This window comes from Macrotis lagotis, chromosome X (genome assembly GCF_037893015.1).
Source record: "Macrotis lagotis isolate mMagLag1 chromosome X, bilby.v1.9.chrom.fasta, whole genome shotgun sequence".
Taxonomy (NCBI): domain Eukaryota; kingdom Metazoa; phylum Chordata; class Mammalia; order Peramelemorphia; family Peramelidae; genus Macrotis; species Macrotis lagotis.
Window position 1 is genome coordinate 523,630,395 of NC_133666.1, and position 24,598 is coordinate 523,654,992.

General features: G+C 32.5%; 1 protein-coding gene across 1 annotated transcript in view; it reads left to right on the plus strand.

Annotated features, from left to right (window-relative positions):
• LOC141499328 (uncharacterized) overlaps positions 1–24,598 on the plus strand; it is a 519,469-nt gene that overhangs the window by 113,626 nt on the left and 381,245 nt on the right. The window contains exon 7 of the mRNA XM_074202106.1: positions 18,913–18,999. Coding sequence (XP_074058207.1) covers positions 18,913–18,999 — 87 coding nt within the window. The remainder of the gene's footprint in view (positions 1–18,912; positions 19,000–24,598) is intronic.

The following is a 24,598-nucleotide window of genomic DNA, read 5'->3' on the forward strand; positions in this document are numbered from 1 at the left end:
GTACACCAAATCTCTGAAAAGTGCCCACCTCTTTTGTTCCATTGGTGAAAATTGCATGTTGGCTCAACTTTTCCTCTAACTTTGCAAGTGCTACAATTTGTTAACATTAATTCTTTGGGCAGTCCTTTTGCCTTGACATTGCTACTTTTGTTGAATGTGACCATTTAACTTAGAATGTCTATTATCTGTCCAATATTCTGTCAAACATTTTCTTTGTTACTTTCATATCCTGTCTGTCTCTTCTCCATATAATCATATAGCCTGTTAAATCTCAATATTTGCTTCTAGGAAATTTGAAATTCAGGAAATTTGAACAGTATTGGTAATGAGAAGATAGTGAGATGCACAAGTCTACAGTAATAGGTGTCCATTGTCATTGCTGTTTCTGACTTCATTCTTTCCTTGTATTCCCTGCAATGTTTAGTAGTCTGGACCTAATTCAGCATTAATGTCACCAAAATTTATAATTTTTTCCTCTTTTGGCACTGATAAGGGTCTCTATGTCTTCATTAAATTTTTCTTTTATCATGGTACATTATTTATCAGGGTTCATTATGGTAGAAGCACAGGTACTAATGATGGTGGCAGAGTATTTTCTTTGGAATGGCAATCTCTTTGCCCTGAGTCTATTGTGCACTACTTTTATTAGGCACTCTTAGCTTGTTGACTTAAATATATTTTTTAAATTAAAAAAATTTTTTTGGGGTTTTTGCAAGGCAATGGGGTTAAAGTGACTTGCTCAAGGCCACATAGCTAGGCAATTATTAAGTGTATGAGGCCGGATTTGAACTCAAGTACTCCTGACTCCTCAGCCAGTGCTCTATCCACTATGTTACCTGGCTGCCCCTTAAATTAGTTTTAAATATAAAACCTACTCCAACTTTTTGATGCTTCCCTTCATTGTGGTTACTCCAGAACAAAATGTGGTTACTGTTCCAATCTCAGTTAGTTGGCCTTCATTTACCAGCCTTGTTTTACTCAGGGCTACTATTTGGCTACAACACCTGCAGAGTTCTCTCACAACAAGAGCTGTGATTTTGTCTATAAGTGTGCACACATTTCATGTATTGACAGTGAATGGAATCATTCTTTTAAAAATTTTGCAAGGCAATGGGGTTAAGTGGCTTGCCCAAGGCCACACAGCTAGGTAATTATTAAGTGTCTGAGGCCGGATTTGAACCCAGGTACTCCTGACTCCAGAGCCGGTGCTCTATCCACTGCACCACCTAGCTTCCCCTAGTGGAATAATTTTTGCAGAAATTTTGTCCAATTTTTTTTTTTTTTGTATTTTGACCACAAGGTAGGATTCCTGCCTTACATGGTCATCAGATCAGAGTTAGGTAAGTGATAAATTTTAGGGCATCCTTTTCTAGCCCATTCCTCACACCTTGTAAGACTACTCTATAAGATACCCAAGGGACAGCTAAATTCTACCACTGCTTACAGTGAGAAGATAATCGAATGACCTATGTGCAGGGTTAAGACTACAGTTCCGGGGCCGCTAGGTGGTGCAGTGGATAGAGCACCGGCTCTGGAGTCAGGAGTACCTGGGTTCAAATCCGGTCTCAGACACTTAATAATTACCTAGCTGTGTGGCCTTGGGCTAGCCACTTAACCCCCGTTTGCCTTGCAAAAACCTAAAAAACAAAAACAAACAAACAAACGAAAAAGACTACAGTTCCCAGTATATTCACACTAGTTGTTTGTCACTTGCAGGTCACTACAGATAGGTAAAAATAGGAATATGATGTCTTTTGATTCTATGCATAAATTGAATTTAAGTAAGGCAGAGTTGAATGAAATCATCTGCCTCACATTTTCCTCCAAAGTCATCACAGTCCTGTGGCAGGACAGAGTCAAGATGACTGGTGATAGTTCAAATTACAGTGGATGACTGGTGTCTTTTGTTTTTAACCAAACTCTAAGTGCTCTACAACACTTGCCTTATAAAGGCTACTATTGAAACAAATTGTTCTTATCTGCCCATTTTGGTTTTAGATCACTCCATTACCTGCAAAGTGGTTTAGCCTATGTGGTGGTGAAATGGTTGACAACTTCATAGATACATAGGTAGATCAGGTAGATGCCAAAAGAGGAAAGTAGCTCTCACCCCAGAGGTACTAGTTTTCTCTGACATGCTCTATACCCAATGCTCCTTGATTTGACTTGATTTCAGATATTCTATTTTAGTAGATGTTCCTTTGAATCAAGCTTATCAAAAACTTGTGGAATAGAGGTTAGATCTTCCTGTATTCTTCTTTACTGCTTCCCCCCCCATCTCTTTTTATCAGGAAGTATAAGCATGCTTCAATTAACTTCAGTTCTATTCCCATTGATCCACTGAGCATTTATTGACTTTAAGTCCTTAATAGAACAATAGATTTTAATGGCAAGACAAGGAGATTCATTTGGGAAAAAGAACACTGGGTTCAAATCCCACTTCTGTTTCTGATTACCTATGTGACTTTGCTAGACCTGTTTGCTCTCCTGTAAAATGAAAGAGTTCTACTTGTTAGGCTCTGAAGTTCTTTCCAGATCTTCATCTATGATCATATGATCTTCTTCTCAGAAAGAAAGTTTAGAGTCCTTTTTCTTTTCAATACAATCAATTCTTCTACCCTGACTCTTTTCAGGCAGGGAAATATATGAGGTAATTAACTTAGATATATCCAGTGTTTTCCTCATACAAACTATTCTGGCTGCCTCCACAAATCTCTGCTTGAATTTTTATTTGGCTAGAAAATTTTGCTCTAATGGCAGGCCACAATAAATTTAAAATTATGGTATGAGGAAATATTTTATTTTATGTAAGAGTATGACTGTTGATTCTCTGATTTCCATAAGAGTGTGCATTGGATAATTTATCTCCTACATGTCTGTTGAATGTAATTTCTGACTTATCCAATAAATAACTGACTAGATTTTTAAAATTTGTGAGATGTTATTCATTGGAGTAGTAAAGTCAATGTCATTTTACCATGACAGCTGTTAAGTGCAAATTTTCATATTATAGATAGACTAATTAATCCAGGTTGTTTTTCTTGTCTAATCAGCATTTTCTCTCTGTCAAGGGTTTTCCATCTACTTTATAGATTGAATTTCTTGAATTAAATTTACTTTGCAAATGAATTCTGCTCAGGAAAATCTACCACAGGTCTTGATTTTTGTCCTCAGGTAAAAGTCACATCAGTTTCCTTCAGTTATAGTAGACTTCATGAAGAATGAGGTATGATGGCTTAGAGACCTTGCTTTGGAGTCAGGAAAATCTGGGTTTAAGTTGTATTCCTTATACATCCTGGTTATGTGACCTGAGCAAGTAATATCTCAGTGCCCCCAGGCAACTCTCTAAAATTGTAAAATGGTAGAGAAGGTACCAATATGTCTTGGTAGAGGGAGTTCCTTACAGAGTTGTCCCTATCCTAAAAAAGAATGCTATTATACATTCATCTAGAAAAATGATTCTCAAGTAGTTTTCTATTTATGCATAGATGCAAAATGTATTGTATAAATGATGTCAAATTATCTTATATATAGATATGAGATTATTTAAAAGAAAAATTTGCCCCCAAATGTTATCTCTCTATTCTTTTGCATCATTCATTTTTTCCATAAGATTCTAACTAGGCATTTTGGGAAACTTGTAGAAATTATTTTGTAGAAATTATAATGCTTTGGAACTTTTGGTTAGTATTAAAGAAGTATAAATGAATTGTTTTCTCTAGGTATAGCATATTACTCTTTTTAAATCTAAAGAGAGTCTACCATAGTCAAAATTAAGTTTGTTCTGGTACAATACAGGTATATTTGAACAATTCATATACTCATCTATTAACAAAGAAAACTTTCTTTTTCTTTTTCTTCATATTTACCATGGAGATCACAATGACTATAAAATTTCATATAATTTCAAAAACCTACTAAAATTACAGAAAAACAAAAAGACTTGCTGTTTTGAAAGGACTTTTGAGATTATCTAGTTCAATTCCTTCATTCCATAGGTGAGAAAAGTAAGATCTAAAGTGATTTATCACTTTCCCAAATTCAGACAACTAGTTAGTGGCAGAGCCAAGGATTAAAATCCAAATATCCTCCTGAGGTAAGGATTGTCTATTTGTTTTTTGTATCTTGATTTTTGTTTTTTATATGCTCCCTAAGTCTTAAGTAAATCATGCAACCTTTTACTTTTGTAAACTTTACCTTAACAATGAAAATTCATATTACAGTTTCACAGTGGAAAGCAACTGTTTGATTAAATCTAATGTTTGCATAAAGCTTTACTTTCTTTTCTTCTGAGGAGGCATTTCCTGGTGGATTATTATCAGAAAATACACTTAAATCAGTATGTTACATTATCTGCAGAAATTATGTATACTCAACTGGCACAGAGTGTCTGATACCATAAGCACATAATAATTACTTGCTGACTGACTAGTCACTTATTTCATGTTAAATTCTTTAAAGTTATTCCCCCCCTTTTTTGCAGAGGATTTCAAGAGAGACTTTCACTTAAATTTTGAGATAATAAAAATGAAATTACCTTTTTCTAAGGTAGACAAAATTTCTTACCCTAAGAGGCTAAGAAACTTAAGTTACTTGTATATCTCATTAATTTTGAAGTCATCACTGACTATCCTAATTCTATCATGATGACTATAATGCTTCTATTGTTTGTCTAGATGTCATATCATTCCCTAATGTGGTGTTAATGAAAAGAAAACTGAATTTTGAATAAGGATAATATTTGTGACTTGACTGCAAATTACTGTGTGGCACTGGGTAAATCACTAGATTTCTCTAAGCTTCATTTTCCTAATCTTTAAAATACGTAGTTAGACAACTTGATGGAATTGATCTTTAAGGTCTCTGTCAGCTCAGTGTTTACATGTTTCTTATCTGTGACTATAATTCCTGATTTTCCATTGTGAAATAATGTGTGCCTGAATAAAAAGACTTGAACAATTTTAAAAATAATGACAAAATCTGAAAAATATGAGGGTCCATCTGGCTATATCATCTGTCACCTCACAACTTCAAAAGCACTATTTCCATTATTAAAGTACTGATAGTTAAGTTTGCCTTTACATATAATGTAGCCAGACAGGCTGCAAACTTTACAATGAAACTGATTTCCTTCTGGCTTTTTTTTTTAGACCATTAAAGAAATAACATCCAATATTAATAGTCTCTAAGCACTCACATTTAATTTTTAAGTGTTGGACTCTATTCTTCCTGGCAGTGAGTGAAGTGCTTACAAACATTCCTAAGGTTTTTAAGCTACTGGGGTGTCACATCCTGTGTCAGGGCTATGGAATACTTATCAGAATAAAGCTAAGTGGCAGTCATGCAAGACATGACTCCCACATAGCTTAAAAGTTAATGTACCTCTTCGGCATCTAATTTCAGTAGTAGGAAATAGCTTATAAATAGAGAATAAAATAAGAACTAGAATTTTTCCCAATGATTATTTTAAAACTGAAAAACCTATAGATGAGAATACAGGTTCATACTCAAAATTTCTTTCTGAAGCTTCATTAACAAGGTAGTTGTAAAACAAGGATTAGAATTAAGAGTTCTGGTCCACAGACCAGTTCACTTTTCCAAGGGATTTATGTATTACAGTGAACTGACCACACACTTCAACTATTATCATATTAGATATATTGAAATCATATAAGTATCATAGCCATGTTTCACTAAAAAAACTTGAACTGAATAGCCAGAGTAGAAGGAACTTGTCAATTGGATCCCTTGGATCAAACTTTGTGGATGAGAAGGATGCTATAAGATTTTCCCAAAATAATAATTTTTTTTGATAGCAAGTCAAATTACAGAATCCCCCCCCCCGCTAATTCTAATTTGATTCACATTGGAATAAATTTCTCACTTAAATTTTTTTATCTACATATCAGGAATAGCAATTCTAATAAACAAAATAAAATATCTATAGGGAGAATTTCAAAGTGAGTTCCATATCCAAAGGGAGAGATACCCTTTACTTCTACATTTCTTTTTTTCATGATTAAATCTGATTTCATCAGTATGTGATACTCCTAGTGAGGAAATCTATTATAGCAGATCTATACCTTCTCTACAACTTTAGCCTTAGAGAAATATCTAGGATCCTGAGCAGTTAAATATCTTCTCCTCATAGCAAGATAGGAAAGGCATAACTTGAACTTGGTTCTTCATAACTCAAAGACCCTCTTTCTCTAAAAAAATAAGGGCATGTAGGTGCCACAGTGGAGAGAGCACTGGCCTTGGGGTAAGGATTATAGGAGTCTGAATTCAGCCTCGGACACTTGACATTTCCTAGCTGTGTGATTTTGGGCAAGTCACTTAATCCTGATTGCCTTGCATGCACGACCATCTCCAGTTATCCTGATCTACATCTGATCATTGGACTCAGATTACTCTGGAGGAAAAAAATGAAGCTGGTGACTTAGTAGAAACATCCCTCCCTTCTCCACTCCCCACTCAAATCCAGTTTAAGAATTTGCCATGGCATTACCTCCCTGATACCATGGTCTTCTTTGAGAATGAAGGACAAATCCACTTGTTGCCTCAGCATATTGCTCCTAAAACTTTTAATTAATAATAAAGCTCTCCTTCCAGGGCTACTTTATTCAGGTCTTTCTTGGACTTGCAGGTAGACTATCCATAGGGTTAGTTACTTACTTTCACTTCAAGGTTCTAGATATTAGTTCATGGCTTATTTCCACAAATAAATGCACATGACCCAGACATCCATCCAGTGCTTTTTTCCTCAACATCAATATGTTGGCTGAATTTTCACAGCTGAATTTCTTACACAGAGAATATAATTTGATTTTATTCTTTGATCTTAAGCATGTCATAGTATCCTTCTGGACATAAACTACTTTTGCTTACTTAACACAAAGATCAACTTGGATTATTGCTTTGCAAATTGATGGATGCCTGTATCAGAATTTTTTCTTGTTTTTAAAATTTGATTATCATGTCTTCCAAGATTGTTAATTCTTTCACTTTTTTGGGGGGGTGAGGAGGCAATCTTTCTTTACTTGTCTTAAATTTAGTGACATTAATTTTCTATGAGTTTTATATACTTTACAAATCTGTTGCTGTACATTTTGCATTTCTAAACATTTACACTGGGATTCAAATTGCAAGCATGTTAATTGTTTTACAAGTATTCTTCCTATTTAGCTTTGATTCCTGGCTAGTAAGTAAACTTAATATTCAACTACTTCTTTCTTTGATATGTTTATGTCTAATGTGTTTTGTCTGGAGGAGACCAAAGGTAGGTGTACTTATCATCTTGATTGATTGGTTCAATGTGCTCTTGATTTAAGCATGAAGTAATCAGTCTAACACTTTCCTTGACATACATTAAGAATTTTCTATTATTCCAGTCAAAATAACATTTTAAGATCTTTGAAGAAAGATTTTACAGGATAGAGAAGTTGTTTAATTTTGTTTTTTAGTGTAACCAAATAACATGGTATCATCTACATACAGGGATTGTGCAGATGATTAATACAATAGTTTGGTATACCTGTTTGGATTTAGAAGCCATTTTTAGCTCTATTTCAGACAAATAATAGATTTAAAACTAGGAAAAATCATAAAATGCTATTTCTATTAATATAATTAATATATTAATTGTCCTTGCCATTATTGGGTTAATGGCATGTTTTAGAGAATAGTTTTTCAAGATGGCATATAAAAGAACTCCAGTATTTTTACAATACTTGAGTTTGACCACACAATTCAACTATTATCCTATTTGACACATAAAGTCACATAAGTATCACATCAACATGTTTCACTAAAAGTCTGGAATTGAATATACAGAATAGAAGGAACTTGCCAACTGAATCCCTTGGACCAAGCTTTGTGGATGACAGGGATACTAGAAGATTTTCCTAGAATAATTTTTTTCTTTATGAATAACAAGTCACATTACACAATTTTCTTCCTTAGTTCTTGGGCCTGTTTTATATATTTGTAGTAAATGAATGAGTTACAAGTGCCCAGCAGAATCCAAGACTTTGCCATAATCACCAAAAGCAGTATAAGGTTAAAGCATTTTCAGTTTAATAATAACAATGGATAACAAATTGTCCTTTACATATCCTGGTACTATAGCACATTTCAGTCATTACATACATACGTGCACATATATACATGTGTATGTACATATGTATATATATATATAATTAACTGATTTTATAAAAGAAATATAAGCTTTGAATCTTTTGTTTGAAGTACCTAAATTCTTTATTGAACTATATTTAGAAAAAGGTCTTGGTGTTATTATGATTGTGATGGCTTCATAACGAAAAGTAATAATAATTTTTTTTCTTAGAGGAAGCTGATAAATTGCCTAGATTCTAATTCCATGTGCATTATGAATAATTTTAGCAAACATTACGTATCATCCTTTTCTGCTACTTTTCAGTTTTTCAGAGAACCTTGTCTTCCAAACATCTCCCTTTAGATAACTTTCCCATTTGTCATATGATTTGTATATGTTCTTTTTATCATTGACCAAATATCTTTTTTTTAGGGTACTATAACATATAGATAACTAGAAATATTCTGCTTCTTTTCATTCTGATTCCTTTACTTTTCATTTGTGGTATAGTCTTTTGCTTACATTGAATGCTATATTTCATTCTTCAAGACAGTGGTGGGCAGTGTGCAGCACAGAGTAATGGGCCTGGAATCAGAAAGACAGGGAAATGATAATGTCTGTACACTGATCTTGTTGAATGTCATCTGGAGTCTTGTGTTCATCTCTGAACATCAAGATTTAAGAAGAATATTGATGAAGCTAATATTGATGAGAGTGTGAAGAGGAGCACAGCCAGTATGATGGATGATCTTGACTTCATGGCATATGACAGTTGGTTGAAGGGACTGGACTTTATATCTTAGAGAAAAGAAAGACATAAGGAGGGGAATATGGCAGGTTTGTTCAATAATTTGAAGGGATGTCACATGAAGGAGACTTCAGGCTTGTTTTATTTAGAGCAAGAAGGCAGAACCAGAAACAATGGTTAGGATGGCTAAGGTGGGGCAAATTTACATTTGCTCTTGGGGAAAACAATAACAATAACAATAGCTTGCTAATACAGTTATCCAAAAATAGAATGGGCTACCCTTTGATGGGAGAGTCCTCTTCCCAGAGGCATTTAAGTAGTCTACATGATGATTTAATTAGTTTATAGTTAAAATTCCCTCATGTATGGATTGAACTAGGATAGTCACTGGGGTTGTTATCAACTCTCAAATTCTATGAAAATGTTGGTAGTGTTTCCTTGAATCTATCCAATAAAATTTATCACATCAGAATCTTGGTAATGGAAAACCTGGAACTTCCTTTCTCTAATTTTAATTTTTTTTCCTGGAGAAGAAGCACAATTTTATAAGAATCTAAATATAAGAAGAGATATATAGGATAGATAAATAAAAATTGATATTAAATGTCAGTTTTAACACATTTTAAAAATTGATGGGTTTTGTTTTAAATCACCAGTATTTTCCAGTTGTTCTTTCCCCATTCCCCTCCAAAAGAGCTAACTCCTTTTTATGAAAATAATGCAAAGTTAAGATCAATTCATAAAGTTCTTCTTCTTCCTTTAGTGTAAAGGTATAGGCTGATTGATTTTTAAATAGAGAAGTATAAAATTGCATTTTTTTTATCAGCCCTAATTTAATTGGAATAGGGAATCTGCTTTGACAATATTAAGCAAGAATTTTTTGGAATCAGCCAGAGATAGAAAGAGAAATTCCATTTAAAGTAATGCAGACAACATAAAATAATTTAGAGCTACCTGCCAAGACAAACCCAGAAACTATATGAACACAATTATAAAATACTTTTACACAAATAAAGCCAGATCTTCCAATTGTAAAAATGGCATTTGCTCATGGGTAGATCAAGCTAATATAATAAAAATGTCAGTTATGTATAAACTAAATTACTTATTTCATGCCATACCAAACAAACTACCAAAAAATATTTTAGAGATAGAAAAAATAGCTATAAAATTCATCTGGAGGAACAAAAAGATCAAGAATATCAAGGGAATTTATTTTAAAAAGTACAAAGGAAGGTAGCCTAATTGTACCAGACCTAAAACTATATTCTAAAGTGTCAGTCATCAAAAACTGTTTGGTACTGGCTAAGAAATAGATTGATGGATCAATGGACTAGATTAAATGTAAAAGTAAATGTTGTAAATGACTATAGTAATACACTATTTCATAAACTCAATGACAGCTTCTGGGATAAGAGCTCACTTTTTGACAAAAAAAGTTGGGAAAACTGGAAAATAGTATGGCAGAAACTAGGCATAGACCAACATCTCACATGCTCTACCAAGATTAGTTCAAAATAGGTACCTGACTTAGACTTAAAGGATACCATAAGTCAGTTAAGAGAACAAGGAAGAGTTTATCTGTTGAATCTGTGAAGAAGGGAGGAGTTTATGATCAAACAAGAGATAGAGAATATTATAATTTTCAAAATATATAATTTTTATTACATTACATTAAAAAGTTTTTGCACAAATAAAACCAATGCAACTAAAGATTAGAAGGAATGAAGAAAACTGGGAAGCAGTTTTTATAGCTAGAATTTCTGATAAGGCCTCATTTCTGAAATTTTATAGGAATGCAACTCATTCTTCAATTGATAACTGGTCAAAGGACATGAACAGATAGTTTTCAAATGGAAAAATTAAAGCTGTTTATAATCATATGAAAAAATGTTACAAATCATTATTGATTAGAGAATTGAAAATTAAAACAACTCCAAGGTACCACCTCCCACCTATAAGATTGGTTAAAATGACAAAAAGGGAAAATAATCAATGTTGAAGAGAATTTGGGGAAAAAAGTGGGGTACTAATGTACTGTTGGTGGAGTTGTGAACTGATCCAACCACTCTGAAGAGCAATTTGAAATTATGCTCCAATGGCATATAAATCATATCCCTTTCACTGATGCAGATCATCAGTGCATATCTCTTCTGGTCTCTTTCACAAAAAAAGATCATAAGAAAGGGGAAAAGACCCACAAATATGTCTCTATGCCTGTAAGATGTTCTTCTTGTAGTGGCAAAGAATTGAAAACTGAGGGGATGCCTATCAATTGGAGAATAACTGAACCAATTGTGGCATATGAATGTGATAGGATATTATTTTTCTGAAAGAATCAAGAACAGATGGATTTCAGAAATCTGGAAAGATTTACATATTCTGATGCTGAATAAAGTGAGCAGAACCAGGAGAAAATTATACACATTAACAGCAACATTGTATGATGATTATTTAGGATCATCTGAAGTACTATGATCAAAGATAATTCTAAAAGACTTGTAATGGGAGACACCATCCATATTCAGAGAAAGAACTAAGGAGTCTGAATGCAGACGAAAGTATACAATTTTCACTTTTTAAAATTTGTTTTATGTTTTTTCCTTCTTTGTTCTGATTTTTTTCCAACATGACCAATATGGAAATATGTTTTACATAGTTGTTCATATATAACCTATATCAGATTACTTGCTATAAAGGGGAGGGGGAGAGAAGGATGTGAGAGAAAAATTGGAATTCAAAATCTTACAAAAATGCATGTTGAAAACTCTCTTTATATGTTATTGGAAAAATATAAAAAAATTCAAAAATAATTTTTTGGGGCATGGAAAAGCTAAATAACTTGGCAAGGGATATGTCAAGCATGGGATTTTGAAACTAGGTCTTCCTTAGTGCACCTTTCTTCACTGTTTCTCATATTAAGATTATATACCTGAAAGCATCAATTTCCTGTTGCTGAAATATAAAGGCATGAAATCTTCTATGTTCCTTCACGTGTTTCGTGCAAATACATACTTTCCCAAACCATGTTTCTTATTTAGTAGCTTTTGAAAATTGTTTGGGGGGTACCTGGTTTTTCTTACTTTTGGTAGCCATAATTTGTCTTGCTTTAATTTTTTAACATTACATATTGCCAACTGATTGTTTCATGGGCAAAAAAAAGCTGAGAATAAGGTGTATTGAAAAGAAAGCAGTTGAGGACTATTTGTTTAAAATTCCTGTAATTTTTATGAATGATGCCAGGTCTCCTTGAAATTTGGATGAGTTAGCTCTTTTAAATCTGCACAAGAGCTGGTTTTGTTATTTGATGAAAATTTACCCAAATAAACCCTATCAGCATTAGTGAATATTTGCTTAAAATCAACCAATAGCTTTGTTCCTGCAGATATATACCAGCAGAATACACTGGAATTTTCTTTGGCATGATTCCCTTTCTCGCCAGCAGAAAACAAATGTCCAATTGTAGCTGGCAGAAGACAAACAGTAATCTGCACAAAAAACAAAAAAAAATGATGCTGAGCCATCTTCTAAAAACATCGAATGGAAATATCTTTTGGTTTAGTCTGAGAAAGTAAAAAAGAATGATTTGGAATATGTTCTGCTGCTGAACACTGTTATAGCAACTAATCTTATCACATTTGACAAGCCAGTGCAGTCAACATGGAACTGGAGACAGTTCACACAGTTCCTGAATTTTTTGCCAATTTAAATTTGGCTTACCACTTTGCATTGTTATAGCATCTTTGTGAGGCAATAAAGATAATCCAGTCACTATTTCCATTACCCTTTTTTGTGGAGTAAGAGCATTTGTAATCAAGGCATAAATAAGAGAAGAGGTGGAGTACCCCTTTAATAGAATTTTTTTTCCATACCTACAGAATGAAGAGATTGAATATACCCTTAAGAAACACTGAAGAATGGAAATCTGTTGTCTTTCTTTTCCACCAAATCCCCTCTAAAAGGATTTTTATCATTTTAGAAGTGAATTTTGTTGTACCAAAATTGCTGTTAAGTGCAACAGCATGCAAGTTTTTATCATATAGTTTTTTATCAATAATACCATTACGAAAATTGTTGTTCATGAACAATTTTGTCAGGTGGGCACAGGAATCTCAGTTTAATAGCTGCATAGATCTTATGTGTGATATTGTGAATCAATGAAATTACTAAAACTTATCTGTGGTTATGTAGCAAGTTATTCTGTTTTCTGCCTTTAATGTTAACAAAGATAAATTGTTTCCAAATAATATTCTTTGATTGCTTTTAAAACCATGTAGTGTGTCATTCAATATTTGGAAGCATATTGTGATATGAGGTAAAGTCTAAAGTAGAAATAGACAAATGAAAGAATCCTTCAAGAAATTATCAATTGCACCAGTGATCATTTTTTTTGGCTCTATGTCAAGATTTCTAGTTTCTATCTTAGATATTCATTTGTATTTTAAACCCAGGGATTCTCTTTAAACTGTGACAGAAATAGTCACTTTTCTCTTTTCTCAGGAACTCTAACTTATGATGGTGATATGATCATGAGAAGAAACTTCTTCAATTACCATCTTTATATAGTTTTAATCCTAATACAATGAGAAAAATAAAAGAGTAAGGTCAAAATTTGGAGGTAATCAGGTCAGGAAGGTCAGGATGGAATTCAACACTCTCTTCCATCCTTAAATTGAATATGACAGAATATTTATCCCAAAGGAAGTAGATATTGAAATATAAAGACCGTGTGGTACAGACTTGCAAAAAATGTAGATAAGGAAACTGTACGAGAATTAGGAAGTGTTAGGTTCAAGTCCTGTCTGTAACATATTTAGACATAAGATCATTTAATCTCTCAGTGGTAACTCACTAAAGGTATAAATTGCCTATAGTATGGATCTGTATCAGTCAAGAGAGTTTTCACACTGGTAGTTTCCTACAGAGATAAAATTACAATTCTGGATGCAACAATCTATAGAATTTTTTTAAATATTCTTTTTCACTTAATGGTGAATCAGAAGAAAGTAATAGTAAAGAAGAGTTTTCGTTAGAAAACAAATTTAGCCCAGTAGAAATCTTACCTTTTCATCATATTTTTGAAGTCCTTGAATAAAATATATTTTTATTTTCGCATTCTGTAACAAATTTAAAAACATCATTATTTTGGGGCAATTAGGTGGCAGAGTGAATAAAGCACTGGCTCTGGAATCAGGAGGACCTGAGTTCAAATCAGGCTTTAGACACTTAATAATTATCTGTATGACTTTAGGCAAGTCTCTTAGCCCCATTGCCTTGCCAAAAAAATCATTATTTTACTTACAGGTCTACATTTATTCATTCATAGTGTTTGTGAATGTAAAAAAGAAGAAAGCAAAACAGTTTATGATGGTGAGTTGAGATGTAAAAGTGGATTCGTAGCAACAGGATAAGTGCAAGGACAAATCTACTATGAATGAGCTGTACTCAGTCTCCTCTTTCTTACTAGCATGTTCATGAATAGTGAAAGGAAGCAAATTGACTGTTTGAGTCAAGCCTTCCCTTCTTTGGCAATTTCCGTCTTAGAATCTCATAGGAACTGTGATGCATCTGAGATTTAATTGACCAAAGTGCATACATGTTGTAATGTAAATAAAAGAAGTGATTATGCTTAGTGCTTCCTCTGAGTTAAATTAGAGAAAAAACTGATAGGTGATAAGGGACAGAAAGACAGTGAATGTGTTTCCTTTTTCAACTTAGCAAAATCTAGTAATCAGAATATAAGAATTATTTTTAAATGCAATAACTGTTGTAGGAAGCTAGAAATTAAAAAAAAAACAAAAAAACAAAAACCCAACAACAGAACAAACAAGTATTTGATCTGGCTAGATGAGCTTCCATAATTAAGCAAATTCCATTAAAATAATATTGTCATCTATACAAAGTTGTTCTCCCAAAAACCTGAATGTTATAGTTAAATAACAACATGTTAAGACCCACTATGTTTATATTATTAAATGACCTACTTTGAATTTCTCAGCGGATCTGCTAATTTTCATGTGAGATATTTTTAAATATTTCCAAAAGCATATTTTGAATAACTAGTACACTCTTCAGGAATTCATCTTATTAACAAAATACCTTTTGGCAATATATTCCATTTCCTGAAATTATACTACTTTTTAAAACCTGAAAAAATGGATCATGATTTATGATGAAGTACAATAGTTTAAAATATAATAATACCTTTGTATACTTCTTCTCTCCCCTCCTATTCCTCATACTATGCATACTTTAACTTCCAGAAAAGAATGAGGGTAATAAACTACAACTAATGGAATCTGTGGGATTGTTTAATGCTGAATTTTCCTATAATTTTTGAGTCTTAAATATTAGCATATATGAATATTATTTTATTTAAATTAAATATTTTAGAATTATTTTAGTATGTATGATTATGTATTAATGAGCAGTATGGTAAAATAAATAAAGTCATCTTCATAGCAGGAAGACTTGGGTTCATAGGATTATAGATTTACAATAGAAAGGGACATTAGAGGCTATAATTTCCATCCCCATAATATTGCAGATGAAGAAACTGAGGCCCAGAGGTTAAGTATAATAATAAATTCTATATAATTTATAATTGCACAGGTTTGTTGGATGATATGAGGTAATATTTATAAAGCACAAATATTGGACCCGTCATATAATAGGTTCTTAATTAATACTAGCTACTGTTTCAAGGTTTTACAGCTAATAAGTGTCTGGAGGCAGTATTTCCTGTTAGAATGGAAACTGCAGGAGAGCAGGGACTGACTTGTTTGTACTCATATCCCAAGAGCTTAGTATAATATCTGGAACATTGTAAGTGTTTAATAAATGTTCCCTTTTGTATTCTCCCCCCCACCCCATGATTTTGAAAATCAACTGCACAAGTGCAAGTTAGAGGAAATATGTATGAACTACTACTGCAAATGTTGAAAAAATGGGAATTTTACTTAACTGCCAGTTCAATATGAACATATAAAAAAGCTAATTGAATATCTGGTTGTATTAAGAGAAATCTAGTGTTAAGTTCATCCAAGATAATAATCATATTATACTTTGTGGTTGCATCTCTAATTCAATTCTCAGTAGTACAATACAAGAGAGACAACACCAAGTGCAATGTATAGCACATTCAAGCTGGGCAAACAAGATGGCAAAGGGCCTAAAATTGTGACTTAAAATGTTTATATTTCTCAAGACAAGTTTTGGGGAAATAAGGTTATAGTTTTCTTCTTGTAATCTAAAGTTTGTTATGTAGGAGGAGACTTAGAAGTAATCTATTAACTTTTCATAAGATAGAATTGCTGTAGTTTGGAAATTACAGGGGAACAGATCTGGACACAACAAAGGGAAGGATTTCTTAACAATCAGAACTGTCTGACTTGTCAATATACTGTATTATAAAATAAAAATCAACCCAAATGAGAGATATTTTAAAGAAGAGGTTTTAAATTCAAGAGAAAATGAATGGATTAGGTTGAATTAAATGATTTCCGATCATGTTTCCAATTATAATACTCAATTTTGATATATTTGAATACAATCTGACATCATTGTGAAAGAAGAAAATTGATGAAACTTCATGAGAAATTCAGTGGATCCTGGGTTTATGCCTTATGAAGAGTCTTAGTCTCTTTCCCTTGTGATTGACTCCAAGAAATATTTTATAATTCATACTCATTTCTTAAATGTAAATAAAATTGAAAGTACAATTTTGCCTCAGATCAAAATAAACTCTGCACATTTTAAATGATATGAATGTATAATTTAGATGCTAACTAGATTGTCTTTATTTACCCTTTCCTTCATGGTGGAAAGAATTTCACTTACATCCATGTAACAATGAGTAATCAATAAGTTAGTAAGCATTAGGCAGTACATGGTTACTGTATCCTAAGCACTGTGCCGTACATGAATTTGTGGAATTGAAGTCAAGAATCAAAGAAAGGGCAACAGAGAAGCTTAGCATGATGTGACATTGCAAACAAAATATTATCTTGGAGAACTGGTGTAAAGAACTGAACAATTAGAGACTTTGAGAATTGAAGATGCCTCAGAAACTATTCCAGTCTATTCCATTTCTTTGATTTCATTGAAGAAATGTTTGATAAAAAAAATTATAGTGGAATAGGCATGTAAAACAATAGGAATTAATGACAGAAAACTTTATTTTCATCTCTTCTTTTAAATTTAGTACTTTAGAAGAGAAAGGAGTGTGGGAGCTTGAAGAGTTACATATAAATATCATTAAGAAGTGAGATTTGTTTCTAACGTGCTTAACTATATCTGAATGATGGTGGACACTGATACAAAGATAACGTGTGTTTGCTCTGTTGGATCTTCATGATGTCAAAATAATTTGAGCAAGATCTCTAACATATTGCATGAATCCTGTTGGAAACTTCTGACAGGATATTGATGAAAATTCCACAGAATCATAGAAGCCTAGATTTAGAACTAATAGAGAACTTAGAAATAAGCTAATTCAAGCTTCTCATTTTTCAGGTGAGGAAGTGATCTAGAATAATAGTTTTGAAAACATGATTTTTGATATGCATTGTTGGAAGAATACCTACATCAATGAGACAGCAGGTCTTTTGGAGGATTGCAAAGAACTGGTGCATACTCTGATATTTCCAGAGTGTTCGAGGGCCCACTTTCTAACAATTGACTGCATATGGCATTGTGAGTGAATAAAGGCATCCACTGTCATTTTTGCCCTAATGCACATAATGGTGAATTATTTTCCTAGCATATGAAAGAGTGTACTTAGTGTATCACCATGCTTTTGTGTTAGATGAAAAACAATTACAGTGAATAAGGCAGAATAGCTATGTTATTGCAGTACATAAGACTTTGATTACATCCTGCCAAGATTCATACCAGCCTAGTAGTTGTTGACAGATAAAGTAACAAAAATGAAACTCATTTATTTTTTCTTTATTGAGACCTCAAGGTAAAGCAGATTTTCAGTTCTTGTACTTACTACATTGATAGAATAGAGACTGACAGCAAAAATGTGCCCATCCAGAAATATAAATTAAACCTAGTTTCATATCAAAGTTTCATTTAGCCTTTGAAAAGGAGCTGCTGTTTAGATTATTTTTGATTCTGAAACAAATATACTGTGGAGTATAACAGTGGGACCAGGACACATTAACCCTTTTCTGGACTTAACATTTGCAGAGATATACAGTTATTGCAAGTCTCCAGTGTTTAACTTGACTTGTGACACTTAATTTGAATTGCACTTAGCATCAGGTACATTTTACTTGAATGCATAACACAAGTCATAGGCAGGCATTAATTTCTGCCAGTAGATGTCTGAAATTAGTGTTGAGAAATCTATGATGGCAAGTTATCCCTTTACAAAATGTATCTTGTGTCATATATCTTTGTCATGAAGACTGGGATATGTAGCGACAAAAAGATGTGGAATTCTGTTTTGCATTTTATCCTGTCTGATTAATCAAATAAGTGATCATATCTCCACTTCACATTGGAAAAAAAATCATGGGAATGACATCAAAACAAGTTTTATTCTATCACTTCCCACTTGGCCCCTGTAAATTTAAACTATTTAAAAATAGAACTCACTCTCATAATATAGCACTCCATCACTTCACTACAGAATTCTGATTAGACATCAAAATATCCCCAGTGGTGTAAAGGCAAAGAAGGAGAGGGCTAGTGATGAACTCTTCTATCCCACCTAACAATCTGGTAATGTGCATTCCTATGGTATGTCTTGAAAATAATTTGGCTTAGTTTTTTCTTATTATAATGTCTAAAATTTGATAATTTTCTCATTAATTTCTCAGCAACAGTAAGATAGAATGAACTTGTTTCCAAAATTACCTTTTTTGACCTTTTGCAAGATGATAATTATAAAACTAGGAGGCTTGGAAGACTTGTAAAAAAAATTAAGCTTATAAAGTAGCTAAAATGGCCCTTCCGTGGTGGTGTCGATTTCAAAATTAACATTTTGGTTCATGTGCTTCTAATAATCACTGACCCTTCCTTCATGTACTTTCCACAGGAAATGAATACAGCAGAAATTACTTTGACCCACTGATGGATGAGGAAATAAACCCAAGGCAGTGCAGGATGGGGGTCAGCAGAGAAGGTGAGCTAGAATTAAGTATGTAATTTTTTTGTCAGAATATTCTTTTCCATTCATGAAAATGAGGTGACAAAGATCACATATGCAGTTCCATTTAGATGTTGCAGCTTACAATTTAAATGGTAAGTTTTAGCCACTAAGAACGAGATGGGTAATAGAGGTAATTTTTGATCAAGGACAGCAAGCTAGTGTTCAGAAAGAAGTATGAATCTTCTTTATTTGGGTTTCAGTGGACTACAGTTTAGTGTCATCCTTACAAGGTTTGTATTATTTGGAAATGATGGATGATTACTTTAGCAAATGTTATTGTGTGCTTACATTGAAAATGAGCATTCTGCAACTAAGAGTACACAGTAGATGAAATTTTTCACACATACTGGATTGGATGATAAGAAAGATAGGAGCATTATAGGTATAAAATCAAAGTATAAAACTTTTCTGCTACATTTAGAAGAGATAGCATGTTGCATAGGGAAAGATTTATAGTCCTAGAATCTGGATACAATGTTGAGAAATTCATGACTTTTTTCATGTTTCTCCCCATGCTAGGTCCAATAGCCTTTTCATATATATATATAAAATGATTTTTTAGTGTTTTCTTATTATTTATTTTTCCAATTATATTAATAGATAATTTTCAACATTGAGTTTTAGAAAGTTTTCTCCCTCCTCCCACCATAGAATAGCAAGTAATCTTATATAAGGTATATGTGTAAAATTATGTTATACATATTTCTGAAAGAAGAATCAGAACAAAAGGGGAAAATAATGAGAAGGAAAAAAAAGACATGTAAAAATATGAAAATATTATATATAATTGAAATTCAGATTTCATAGTTCTTTGACTTGATGAGGATGGCATTTTTCAACAAAGGTCTCTTAAAAATGTCTTTGCTATGCTGCTGAGATCTAAGTCTATCAAAAGTTGAAAATTATGAAATGTTTTTGCTAAGGTGTACAATGTTTTCCAGGTTCTGCTCACTTCATGTAGCATCAGATCATGTAAATCTTTCCAAGTTTTTCTGAAATCTACTTGCTCATAATTTTTCTAAAACAATAATATTCCATTATTTTCATATGCCACAATTTGTTCAATCATTCCCCAATTGTTGAGTATCCCCTCAATTTCCAATTCTTTGGTACCACAAAAAGAGCTGCTATGACTATTCTTATAGATGTGAATCTTTTACCCTTTTTAGTGATCTCTTTGGGATACAGAAGTAATTGTGGTATTGATGAATCAAAGGGCATGCACAGTTTTATTCCTTTCTGGGCATAACTCCAATATCTAAAAATTGCTCTTCAGATTGAGTGGATCAGTTCATAATTCCACCAACAGTGCATTAGTGTCCCAGTTTCCCCACATCCCCTCAAACACTGAGTATTTCCCTTTTCTGTCATAATAACCAGTCTGAGGTGGTATATCTTAGTGTTGTTTAAATTGTATTTCTCTAACAGTGACTTAGACAATTTTTCATACAGATAGCCTTAAATTGTTTTCATCTGAAAAAATACCTGTTCTATCTTTTGACCATTTATCAATTGGGGAATAATTTGTGTTCTTATAAATTTGACTGAGCTCTATATTCGTTTTAGAAATGAGACCTTTATTAGGCATACTGGCTATAAAATCATTTTTTCCCCTAATCTTGGATGCTTTGAATTTGTTTGTATAAAATCTTTTCAATTTGTTGTAATTAAAATTACCCATTTAGGATTTCATAATGTTCTCTATCTTTCCTTGGTTATCAATTCTTCTTCTTTCAATAGCTCATATAGGTAAATAATTCCTTGCTGTTTTTTTTTTACTTATGGCAGGGCTGTACAACCTTAGGTTATCTTAGGGATGCATTAAAATAAAATAATTATTTGAGGACTGCCCCAGAATAAAAAATACAATACATTTATATAACAGTTAATCTACCTTAGTCACCGTAGTTAAGTTTAGCAAGTTTCTACGAAAAGTCATGGTACTTTTAACTTCTTAGAAAGTGGGGGAATGTCATCAATAGGACAGATAAGGGCACTAAACACAAAAGCAAGTATGAAACCACAAAGTGACAACACAACAGTATAAAGGTAGGTGCATGCTGACTAGTCTGCATTATATGAACAGAATGCATTACACAGATTGACAACTGCATTCACTATGTTCCCTCCCTAATACTACTTAAAAGCATCAAAGAAAATTAATATAAATGATATTATTCTTTAGTGATGGAATTAAAAAATCTAATACACATTCCATGCCAATTATTATTTTATTTTTATTGTTTGTGAAAATCAAAAGCCACAGGTTGGTTGCATAAAATCACACTGCCAGTCATCTGTAGACTGTGTTTTAGAAAGCCCTGGCTTATGTATCAGTTTGTACCATATTATTTTTCCAGTTTTCCTAGCACTTTTTTTCAAATAGTGAATTCTATGTCAAGGAGCTGAAGTCTGAGTTTATCAAACATGAGATTGGTATAGTTATATACTACCTTGCTCAGTGAACTTAATCACCTGATTTCACTGATCTATCAATCTATTCCTTAGCCAATAGCAAATAGTTTTGATAACTGTTGCTTTATAATATAATTTTAGTTCTAGTATGATGGGTAGGCCATCTTCCTTTGCACTTTTTTTTCATTTATTCCCTTGATATTCTTGATCTTTTGTTCTTCCAGATAAATTTTGTTACTATTCTTTTTCTAACCTCAAATAATTTTGAGCATTTTGATTGGTGTAGCACTAAATAAATACATTAATTTGGATAAAATTGCCATTTTTATTATATCAACTTGACCTACAGGTGAGCAACTGATATTTTTCCAGTTATTTTGATCGACATGATTTATGTGAAAATCATTTTGTAATTATATTCAATAATACATGGGATAATCTTGGCAGTTAGACTTCCAAATATTTTATGTTGTCTACAGTTGCTTTGGCTGGAATTTCTCTTTTTGTTGCTTGTTGCTGGACTTTGTTGGTAATGTATAGAAATGCTGATGATTTATGTGGGTTTATTCTAAATCCTTCCACTTTACTAAAGTTATTAATTGTTTCAAGTAGATTTTTAGCGTAATCTCTAGGATTAGCTAAGTATACTGTCATATCATCTTCAAAGAGTGACAGTTTTGCTCATTACCTATTCTAATTCCTTTAATTTCTTTTATCTTTTCACTAAAACTAACATTTCTAGCAAAATATTGAATAATAGTGATAATGACATCCTTATTTCACCCTGATCTTATTGAGAAGGCTTCTAGTTTATTGCCATTGCATATGATGCTTCGTTTGGGTTTTAGATAGATATTACTAATCATTTTGAAGAAAAATTCATTTGTTCCTATGCTCTCTGGTGTTTTTAATAGGAATGAAAGCTGTATTTTGTCAAAAGAAAATTTTGGCACCTATTGAGATTATCATATGTTTTCTGATAGCCTTGTTTTTGATATGGTCAATTATGCTGATAGCTTTCTTAATATTGAAATAACCCTGAATTACTGATATAAATCCCACCTGGACATATTGTATTGTTCTGGTGATACTGAAGTAATCTCTGCTAATTTGTGCATAAATAGAAAAATTTGTCTTTGATTTTCTTTCTCAGTTTTGACTCTTCTGGGTTTAGGTGTCCAAATTATATATGTGTGATAAAAGGAATTTGGTAGGACTCCACCTGTTTTCCAAATAGTTTATATAGTATTGGAATTAATTATTCTTGAAATGTCTGGTAGAATTCATGTGTGAATTCATTTGATCCTGGAGATTTTTTTCTTAGGGAACTCCTTGATGGTATATTAAATTTCTTTTTCTGAAATGAGATCATATAAGTATTTTGTTTCATTTTCTGCTAATATGAGCAATTTATTCTTTTGTAAATAGTCATCCATTTCATTTAATTTGCCAGATTTACTGGCATGTAGTTGGACAAAGTAGCTCTGGATTATTGCTTTAATTTTCTCTTCACTAGCTGTGAATTAACCTTTTTCATTTTTGATACTGGTAATTTGGCTTTATTTTTTTAAAAAAAATCAAATTAACCAAAGGCTGATTAATTGATTTTTTCATAAAACCAACTCAGTTTTATTTACTAGCTCAATAGGTTTCTTATTTTCCATTTTATTGATCTCTCCTTTGATTTTCAGGATTTCTAATATTGTATTTAATTTGGGATTGTTATTTTTTCTTTTTCTAGCCCTTTTAAATTGCATGTCCAATTCACTGTTCTCTTTGTTCTCTAATTTATTCATATAAACATTTAGAAATATAAAATTTGCCCTAAGAACTGCTTAGACTACATCCCATATGTTCTGTTATAAAGTATCACTATTACCATTCTCTTGGATAAAACTATTGATTATTTTTATGATTTGTTGTCTGACCTTCTCCTTCTTTAAGATTTAGGCTATTATTTAATTTGCAATCAAATTTTAAAGAAATATTTTATTTATTTTGAGTTTTACAATTTTTCCTCTATTCTTGCTTCCCTCCCCCACCCCCCATAGAAGACATTCTGTTAGTGTTTACATTGGTTCCATGTTGTACATTGATCTCACTTGAATGTTTTTCAATTAATTTTCATCTTTTTTTTTAAATTTTACAAGGCAATGAGGTTAAGTGGCTTGCCCAAGGTGACACAGCTAGGTAATAATAAGTATTTGAGGTCAGATTCGAATTCAAGTCCTTCTGCTTCCAGGACTGGTGCTCTATCCACTTTGCCACCTAGCTGCTTCTTATCTATCTTTCCATAGCTCTTTTCTATATGTAATTTCTATTGCATCATGATTTGAGAAAGATGCATTTAATATTTCTGCCTTTTCACATTTGATTATAAGGTTTTTAATGTCCTAATACATGGTAAAATTTTGTCTAGGTCTTCATGCATATACTCCAGCCCCAACTACCTGACTCCCTCACAAGACCCCATTAGAAAAGAATAGTAAGAATACCTAAACTAACTACTGTTTAGGCCAGCCAATAAGAAACAGTATCATAGGGATATGAACCCAGAATCTTGAACCACAAACCACAGATAGGACTTTCCCTAAGTGTGTGTGTATGCACTACTCTTCTTTGTTCATCCTTTGGATGAATTTAGAATGAAATCAAATTTACACCCTCCTAAGTGGGCTTTTCTGTATGCATTCTGGGTAACCACATGCTCAGTTCCACCAAGACTATGTGGCCTCCTCTTAGAAATACTTGTCTGACCTCATACTACCTGTTGAAAATAATGCCTTCTAGTCTTCTGGTCTTTTAAAAACCATTGTCTTTCTTCACTAAGTTGCTTACTTTTCATGCAAGGAGTCTAGTCTACTTATAATTAGTAAAAATTAGTAAATGTTCCAGGGAAGACGAGTCATAATTCTTTAAAGGATATATATATATATATATATATATATATATATATATATGTGTGTGTGTGTGTGTGTGTGTGTGTGTATGTATATTCCTTTCTATCTCCATTCAGTTTTCTCCAGAGGTCTATCATTTTTAACTTTTATAAGATTCTATTCACCTCCTTCACTTCTTTCTTGTTTATTTTATTAGATTTATCTAATACTGAGAGGGATTTTGAGATCCCCTGTTAGTATAGTTTTACTGTCTTTTT